The sequence below is a fragment of the Micropterus dolomieu genome, linkage group LG15 (assembly GCF_021292245.1).
Source record: "Micropterus dolomieu isolate WLL.071019.BEF.003 ecotype Adirondacks linkage group LG15, ASM2129224v1, whole genome shotgun sequence".
Classification (NCBI taxonomy): Eukaryota; Metazoa; Chordata; class Actinopteri; order Centrarchiformes; family Centrarchidae; genus Micropterus; species Micropterus dolomieu.
This window is the reverse complement of record NC_060164.1, coordinates 2,599,178-2,609,060: the sequence shown is the minus strand read 5'-3', so window position 1 is coordinate 2,609,060 and position 9,883 is coordinate 2,599,178. Positions and strand designations below refer to the sequence as shown.

Sequence of the window (9,883 nt, the reverse complement as noted above, 5' to 3'; positions counted from 1 at the left end):
GTGGTGAAGAAACAGTGAGGCTTACATTGTTCTGTTATCTGTCAGTGGTCATACTTGATGCACTAGATGTGAGATGTTCTTCATTTACTTTGGTTTGTTAGTCCAGATGAGCCAACCCTCCCAAGTTGTAAAATACTGTATTACAGGAGTATGAGACATCATGTAGCACTTAATTTCTTGATGTGGCTTTTGTTTATTAATGAACAAGTAACAATAATATTCACAATAACATATGGTTTAACTGAATAATTAAGTAGATATAATTTCTTAATATATTGATGAATATACACTGTTTTTATCAATATTTCAATGTTTTGTTATTTGGAACTTGGTTATATGGACAGAAAAAGTGTTTTAAAGATATCTCCCAATAAAAGTCAACATTTAAACAGTAAATATTGTCAAAATATCGATATATTTTGAAAATATTGTATAACTGTTGTATTTTAGTTTATTTTCATCAAATTTACAGTTACAATTGTATTCTAGTACTAGAAGAGTTCAGTTGCATTATAAGCTTCCTTATGATGGTTTTGATGGTTTATTGAATTAAAATATAGCTTTTTTTATCCTTTGGGCTAACTGAACCACCTCTTTTGCATAAAGAAATGTAAAAAATAAATAAATAAATAGAAGGAAAAATGCTAAGGAAAATACTACATACTTAAAGTTCCCATAAAATGGAAACCGGAGTGTTATTTCCTACGTGTTTCCTGTTAACACAAAGTGGAGGGACTTGTTGCAAATATTGATTGACTTTTGCAGTAGCCAATAGCGCTGAATATGCGTTACGCCCGCAACCCGTCATGCAGACTCTGTGCAGACTGGTTCCAGCTCCCGCTGAGTGAACACAGCAGCCGGGTCTAAACACATTCCCCGATTCCCCGAGGCCAGTTTGACGGGGTGGTTTTCTTGCGTGGTTTGGGTCTTGGAACCTTGGGACCGGAGTCAGCTAACAGGACCGCTAGCAGCCTGAGCTAACTAACTACAGATGCAGAAAGATACAGTTAGCAGCAGTTAACAGTTTAGCAAAAAGTAAAGCTATCTGTCCATCCTGAAGCTCTGTAAATCACCTCGGTACTGTATTCCCTGATGGTCTTTGAGACTGTGTGTTCCTGTTTAGACTGTGTTCACTGGGAGGCTGCTGAACGCGGTGTCATTGCACGCTCCCCCATCCCTGGCCATAGACTGTATAAAGCCCCCTGGCCTGAAAACCTCCATGGCTTCAGTAATATTAGAAGTGTAACATAAAACACTCCCCAGTGCTCCGAGCTCCCAGTCCAGGCATAGTCAGCTAATATGACAGCTAACTAACAGCAGCTAGTAGCAGTTAGCTGCAGCATGGTGGTCCAGTGGATAGCACTGTGGCCTCACAGCAAGAAGGTTGTGGGTTCAAACCCCGGTCGTTCTGGCCTTTCTGTGTGGAGTTTGCATGTTCTCCCTGTGTGGTTATGCTCTGTTTTACCCCACCATCAAAAACATGTTAGGTAGCTCCCAGTCCAGGCCCACTGACTAAACACTGATATATACATCTGGAGTTGGTCTCTGGGCACTGCATAGTGGCTGCCCACTGCTCCCTTGAGGGATGGGTTCAATGCAGAGAATGAATTTCACAACATGTATGTGACAATCTTCTTACTTTAGCAACAAGCTAAAGCTATCTGTTCATCAGCAAACTCTGTAAATCACAGATAGTTGAGGCAGGGCAGCCGGGGGACATCAGAGGGAGAACCAGAAAATATTGTTCTCCATCAAATATGATCCAGTTTCACCAAAATCAGTTAAGATATGTTTTTGTTTTTGTACAGTAATCAGTGAGGTTGGCCCCCAGAAACACTACACTCCAGTGGCATCATAAAAATTAGAAAGCTTTTCATTGGATGCTGAATTAATACACGCCCCCGAGTGCAGGATGTCATCAACATTTTAAAATCGTTTTCCAGGTAATGACAAACTCTAAAATACCATCAAGAATACCTCCAAAACAATGTTTGTTTATCATTGTTGGACCAGATGCTGGTGTATTAGGGACATATAGTGCAAGGCATTTGCAATAAAAACAAATAAACATCGATTTTGATTTCATGGGGACTTTAAATACAAAAATAAAATAATCATTTAATCATTAGATTAAATGGAAAATTAAATGACAAAGGAAATAAATAGGGGGATTAATAGTAGATTGATTGGATGGTGACTGGAATCGGATGATTTTCAGCTTAATCGGCCATGGCCAGGGCCGATCACTGTCACATACCTGATCCTGTGCCGGCCAAATGTGTTTAAAGAAAGAATTTTCCATTAAAAAAACGTTCCAAAAATGTTTGTGTATGCTGTCAATTATAGTTCTTTGAAAGAAAGAAAATCAGAACTGGCTAAAATCAGAATTGGTAGGTCAGCCCTTTAAAAACTTGTATCAGAATTAGCCATGCAATTGGTACATCTCTAATTAATACAGAAGCAAATTAAATCAGAAATGTCAATTTATGCCACATTGTTTTTGGTGCGTTTAACGGCATATTAATTTATTTGAGTCATATATTTATTTACCTTTGATTTTTTGGCAGTTTTCCATAATTATACGTATTAAAATAGACAATATGTACAAACATTTTGTCATATATTTTTAGGATTTTTACTTTTTTCTCGATGATAGCAGAATTGGGAAAAAGTAAAAAAATAAATATACTATTTACAATCACACAAGCCATTCCAATGTTATTGTCACTGCAAGGAGAAAGCAAAAGGCAAAATAAATGTTAGTTCAAACAATGTCCATGGTGAAGTTAGCATACAGTATGTGAGGTGCTACAGTAATAAGCAATAAAACAAAACAGTGTCCAAGTCTCCAACTTACTTTATTCCAACATCCTGGCACAGGTAAGCCATCGTCTCCCTGTAAAAAAGAAAAACAAGAAGTGAAAAATAATGTACGCTGCAGACAAGAACAATATTATCATGCAAGTAACAATGCATACAAAACACGCTTTACAATAAAGAAATATATAAAGAAGAAACAGTTGAAATTAGTATTCTCTTCATAGAGAGAATAGTTATTTTTTCCATTCAGGGTTTAGGAAGCAAAAGTCCTGTTCTATTTCAGAAGATGAATTATAGGTCTGTTTCGAATCAGACGGTTGTTGATTGAATTTAGTCCATAAATCTGTTTCTTAAAAGATCTGGCAAAGTAAGATATAACAATAACATTACTAAATATAGGATGCATCCTTTTTACACTAGTGAAACAGGCCAGGCAGCTCATTCATCTCTTGAACAGAGATATTTTGGGGAAGATACTGTTTTATCAGGAGTGGACAGGCATGCAGGTCATCAAAGACTGCCTCAAAACAATAATTACTTAATTTGGCCATTAGTCTATCTTTCATATTATTTTTGTATAGTTTGTATTTGTTGAATAGTTGTTATAGTATTTTGTCATAGTTCTCGTTCAAAGCTTTGTAGATACAGCATGACACATTCATGAGTTTAAATCAGTTCCCTTTCAGATTTTTGGGTCAATTTAGGAGGAAGTTGGCGACTATGATGCTGTGTTTTGTTTTGTTGCAATGACAATTTTGCTACAGATCTAAATTGAGCCACTTTTCCAACATAACTTGTGTGAATTATGCTGGGGTTTCATGCTTGAATTTACAAATATATGTTCATGTACTAAACTTCTTAGACAGCCTTACCTGTGAAGATGAAATTCAGAAATTAAAGAGATCTTTTCTGTCAATCCCTTTCTCCATTACTAGATTTATGGTACCTTCCCATACCAAATCTAACCAAAAAGAAGCCTTGCAAAGTGAGGCTAGTTCTTGAAAACCGTTTTTTGCAACGAATGGGATGCCATGAGAATTAAGTGTACGTGACAAGATTTACGTTGGACCAATAACCAGGTTATAGGGAGTGTTTAGAAAATCACATGACTTGCTGCTCCCCCTGAAACTTCCACAATACGAGAACAAGTGTTTAAACAAACATGTTTATTCTAGTTGTCCATTTTGTAATGAGACATCTGCTTTACCAATCACAACGCACAGCAGTGTCAGCAACTCATGATAGTAGCTGGAACATGGATATAGTATCACCATCTGAGCAATGTCCAAATTTAGTTTTATGAACTTATCCCCAAAGAAGCCAGTCTAATCAAAAGCAGAATACATGACAATGGGTTGCCTTATTAAACTGATGGCACAAAGAAAAACTTAATTTGCAGACAGGCTTTTTAAGGCTAAATGTGTACACAGAAAAACTTGCTGCAATGACGCTTTCCATTCTAATACAACGACTCGGGCTTGCTTTGACCAAATAAATTAATTTAGTTTCCACTGCTTTTCACCACCTGTGGTTTTATGTAGCCTTGAAGATGGAAAAAAAATGGTGCTCCATGCAAGAGATGGTAAAGTAAATAAGGGGTTATGAAGAAAGGCTCTACTAAACTTTCAGTCTAGTACAATTTCAAGGCTTTAAATTTAAGATATTTCTGGTTATGTAATTGGTGATATTAGTCACAATCATAGATATGAAATAGTAGTTTTTTAGTAGTTGTGATACAGGTGTTAAACAAGTATTTCATTTCAGACGAAAGGCTTGTTCTTGTTAGTTCTACGGGAGGTCAGTTGGAAATGTTCTGGCCTATTACTAGGTGAGTCAACTACAATAAGTTGATTTTAACTTTCATGCAAAAGTAGATGTTTCTGTGAATCTACAGTGCAACTTCTGAGTGCCCATAGTCAGGGGTGAGGTTAAGGATAGCTAGAGGCATGCTGGGAAAAATGAAGGGAAGGAAAGAGCACCATACCACAGGGCAAGGGGCATCCAGCCCGTCCAGGCCTGGCAAGCCCGGTTCACCTTTCTCCCCTTTAAAGCCTCGGAAACCCTGTTTGTGAAATCAACCATTTAAAAACCAGATTTGCAGCTCATTTCTAGCGAAGCAGCAATTGTCCTCCACTGCTTAATGGCGGGAGGATCTCCCCTTCGGTCCACTGGGTGACTGGATGCAAGTTTCCTAAACATGCCGGCAACCTGGGACAGACAGGAACTGGGCTTTCTGAGATGAGTTTGAAATGTTTTGAATGATTTCATGTGTACAATGACAAATGGAAGGATGTAACTTTTTTCTCTCTGGCTTGGGCCGGGTATTAAAGGTATGGTTTCAGGTCAAATTTTTTGGCCTGTGCAGAAATCTAGTTTGTCCCCAATCTGTCATATAAGGGCAACATAAAGGACAGGGTAGAGGGAGGCTGAAAATAGAGACAACATACTTGGCATCTTTAGATACTCATCAGCAGTAGCTGCCCGGTTCTGCTCTGTATAATTCCTGGAAAAAAAGAGGTTCCTCAGGCAGAGTTGTGGTCTGTGGTCCATCCAAGTCATTTTGTACCTGATAAATCTATTTTCATCTTTAAGCTACAACCTTTCCTTTGTCTAATGAAAGTTTTTTAATTGATCAAAATTAAATTTAAGATCTCATCAATTAATTCACCCTCATCTCCCAATATCTTGGACAGGTTGCAGTGGACACTTGGACCAAAACTTCCCTGAGGTTGATTAGAATCACTAAATACCAGAGCCAAAAGGAAGCTGACTACTTAATACAAATCTTCTCAGAAACTGAAGCTCTATGGGATTTTGTTGTATTCTAAAATAGTTCTCCTTCCCTTTGGCTCTTGGTTAATCAGACTAATGACATACCAACGGACAGGGGGCATCTAATCCAGGTGCTCCTTGGTCTCCCTTATCCCCTTTGGCCCCCCTGTTGCCTTTCTTGCCCCTCTCTCCCTGCAAACAACAGCGTATTTAAAAAGACAAACTTTAGTCCTCCTCATTAAGCCATACATGAAGCAAATGTTTGTTTTTTTGAAAGAGTTCATCTGCCAGGTGTTCTTACATATATGCAATTTAGACAACATGACATTTATTTTAATTGACTCATGTGTTTGGTGGGCTTTTTAGTGGAAAGGGAAGGTCAGTAGAGGTAGTTAGGGAAGAGGGATTATAGCCAGTGCTGTTGGTGGGCAGGTTTCATCCAAGTACCTTACCAAGGTCTACCTACAAGCTAGTGTCCACTAAAAGTAGGTTTTAATAGACTTGCAAGTGAGAAAGCTGTTACATGTACTGCTATGTTTTCATTTTACCATGTAAAATAATCTGCTGAACAAAACATCAAATGTGAAAATGAGTGACAGGCTAACATCCAAAAATAAAAGCTAAAGAATAGTGAAGTGGCAGACAGACCATGTGAGGTGACTGGCTGATGTTACGTGTGTAAGTTAGGTTATTTGTCGTTCTACATAGGTCATGCTAGGCTAACGTTACACCAACGGTGGCTGGCGTTAGCTCCTGAAGAACTAATGTAGGATTAGCTTTTTTTCTGTGGCTAATGTAAGCTATTGTGTGTTCGGCTTTATTAAACATTTTTTGTAAAGCATTAACAAGTGCATAGGTCTGCATTTGTCTTAATATGTTGACTATGACGCTCAGGTTAATTATTTGTCCAAAAGAAGATAAAATAAAGATTTATATCGTTTCGATCACTGGCTGTTTTCATCTCATTTGAATTGAAGTTTAGGTAACATTACTATGACAGTATTTCCCGACCCTCCCCTGGTCCTGCATGATTTAATCTTTCCCTGCTTCAACACAGCCGATTTAAGCAGCTATTGATAGTTTGAATCAGCTGTTTTGGAGCAGTGAAAGATCTAACACACACACACACACACACACACACGGTTATTTAAACAGTTTAAATTATCCACAAAAAAATATTAATACTCCCATAGATCTTCAGGGGCTCACCACAGCCACCGCTGGCATATACTAATTTAAGTGGTTTAGATTTATAAATATTGATAGTGGTAGCTATTTCTAACTGTGTGTATACAGTGATAAAGTAAAAGTATTATTACAGCATGCTACTAACTTCTGTGTCTCGATTCATTTTAAAAAATTGGATATTTAGGATATTTACAGAATTATTGATACAGGTATACATGTTGTATTGCATGTGTGCTCATTTTTACAGATGTTACAGTTTGACAGTCCACAGGCTGTAGTCCATATAACGTTAGTCCAGTAGGGTTTTAGTTATGTGTGAGCTCAGCTCCCATGAGGAGGGTCTGAGCTCTTATGGAAGCAGTAAAATCATGCATTAATCACTTATTAATTTACCAACAACTATTATTTTTAATCACAAATGTATTTTCATTGAAATTATTATTTACAATGATAAGATAAACAGGTTAAAATAAACAAGTTTTCCAAATGAACTATGCTGCGCACCGCATGAATGTCATTACGACATGATTAATAATAATAATCAGTCAGTTGGGATACGGTCAAGCCCCCCGCGACCCTGTACGCAGGATAAGCAGTTGACGATGGATGGATGGATGATACCATAACGGGCAGAGAGAGGTGTTAACGACGTTATGTTTTTCTGTGAATTGATGGCTGCTGTATGGACAGAGTTAACGTCCTATTTTGACAGTAAATCAATAGTGCCTGTAACAAAGATACTGCTACTTGCTGAATTATTGAAGCAATATACAGTCTGCTTTGTTGCTACACTGGCATGTTAAGTGCTAAGTAGACAGGATAGGCTCAAATCAATATGCTATATTTAAGGAATTAGCCAACTACTTTTCACTTACAATGTTGACTGATTAATTAAATATAAATCAACAACAAAATGCCTTCCCCTATAAGTGTCTACATGATTTAATTTTATAATTTTTGAATGCGCTCCCTGTCAAATCACATGATTTTATTTTGGGGTTTTTTGCGTGTATTTTCTGTCTTGACACTGGAGCCGACCTGAGACAGGAGCCTGCACCTTTAGGTGCATCAATTAACTACGAGTTGTCACTTTTTCTAAAAGCGTTGGCATTCGACGCCCTAAGATGAGAACAGTCAGCCACAGTGGAGGAGGTTTGCAGTTAGACACCCTTGGTTATTTTAGACGTTTTTCAGATTTAAAGGGGTAATATGTAGTTTTCAGCGGCCACTAACAGTGCGTTTTTAAGACTGCAACCATGTACGTGTGATCGCTTGAATTCATGAGCGAGCATAATCCAATATACAACCGCTTTCATACAGAGACCCCACAATAAATAAAGAAACACCGGCATGCCAGCTGTGGCTTTTCTTCAGACATGTTCAGGCTCTATTACTTCAATGTTTCCGGCTCATACAGCGCAGCGAGCCTCATATTGACACAATACTCCTGGAAGCGGCTATAGACAGACTGGGAGACAGCTTCACTAATCCATGCTCCTCACATGATAATGTTACATTTACTGCATTTATTTGACGTGCTACATCGGCATTAGCTTGCCTGCTGCTTTTTCAGTAGGCTAACTAACAATACTATTTATGTCTTTCACCGGAGGCTCAGCAATGTCAGCACAGCTAAATGTATTGGATGATAATAAAACGGTTAGTGAGCTAGACTGAATATTATAATGAAATTCTTGTCACACTTTATAACAGTTAGGCCGCGGTAAGTAACATTACTACATTGGCTCTTCCATTGTGTTGTTCTGTGCCGTTATGTTGCATTATTGTATATTATGCGGGTCATATACATCATATACAGCGACTGAGACGGTGGAGAAGCTGTCTACCTGAGTATTGGTACAACTACAATAAATCTAAATTGAACATCAAACAGTGGTTGATCCATGCTAAAGTAGCTGGCTGCTCCTGCCTTGCACCAAGGCTGGTATAATCAAATCACTTCACATTTGCTTTGTAGCGTTACATCATTTCTGTTACAGGATTACACAGGATAGTAATATGAATTGCGTTATCTGGTAAAGTAATGTGGAAAGCCATAACATTACACATTATATATTGCAATGCACCGGATAACATTAGCAGCTGCTCGGTGTTAGCGAGCAAACGTGACTCTCTCTGTGTTTCTCCAGCCTTTCAGATTGTTCCCGGTTTTCTCCGACATAAGCTGATTCTCGTTTGGCCTGACAGGCTTCAGCACATAAACCTTTATTGTTTTGTATCCTTACGTGGAGTTTATGTTGGAGTCTCTGTTGTGCTGGGAACCAGTTGTTTTATGGTGTTGGTGGACTGCATTTCATTAGCTGCGGTGTTGTTGCTGTAGTCTGAGAGAGGCTCAGGAGCACGCATGTAGCAACATCCCAACCCGGTGCCTTCACATTAAAAGCAGAATAGTGGCTGTTCCAAGCAATAGTAAAAACAGGCGTGTGCTTAATTTCTAAGTGAGGTTAGAGCCTATTGACAAAAAGGTAGTAAAAATTTGATTTATTAATAAGTGATTTTAATTGAAAAACAACATATAGCCCCTTTAAGGTTTATCAAATGCTTTTGGCTCAAATGCAAAGCCCAGCTGTGAGTGTTGCTAGTATCAAATTAAGAGATGATGTAGGTTCATGCAGTTGCTGTAAGTGACATGAAATGTTTCTTTGTGCAGCCTTGCTATTCTTTATCAGCTATTGTGCCACTTGGGAATTTATGAAGCCCACTGCATGAGTGTTCAGTAGTTTGAAAACCATGAAAAGACTACAAATATGGTAAATTAAGTATCAGCAGTTATAAAGGCATTGGATAAAAGTTGAAAGGTTCAGTCTGATCACTTTGAATCTCACCTAACTAACAAATTAACCTGTCTTGAAAATTAATAGCTCAGAAACATGCACAATTGTTAGTGTGCTGGCATCTAAATGTAGCATACAATTTCACAGTGACGCAGGGAGCACTGCTTGCCAATACAAGGGGTCAGTGGTTGGAGTGAATATTTGAAGGCTAGCAAGGATGAGGTACTGTTAAGTAGGAGTAAGGGAGGGGGAGGAGGCCAAGGTTTGTGAGAGGGAGAGAGGGCAACCCCAGAAATAAAAAGAGCCAC

The 9,883-nt window shown here is 38.3% G+C and overlaps 1 protein-coding gene across 1 annotated transcript in view; it reads right to left on the bottom strand.

Moving 5' to 3' along the window:
- Positions 1-718: 718 nt before the first annotated feature.
- col13a1 (collagen, type XIII, alpha 1) overlaps positions 719-9,883 on the bottom strand; it is a 177,355-nt gene continuing 168,190 nt past the window's right edge. Inside the window, exons 37-39 of the mRNA XM_046071250.1 lie at positions 5,698-5,784; positions 2,858-2,896; positions 719-2,727 (exon numbers count right to left, since the gene is read on the bottom strand). Of these exons, the coding sequence (XP_045927206.1) occupies positions 2,725-2,727; positions 2,858-2,896; positions 5,698-5,784 (129 nt within the window). The 3' untranslated portion in view covers positions 719-2,724. The remainder of the gene's footprint in view (positions 2,728-2,857; positions 2,897-5,697; positions 5,785-9,883) is intronic.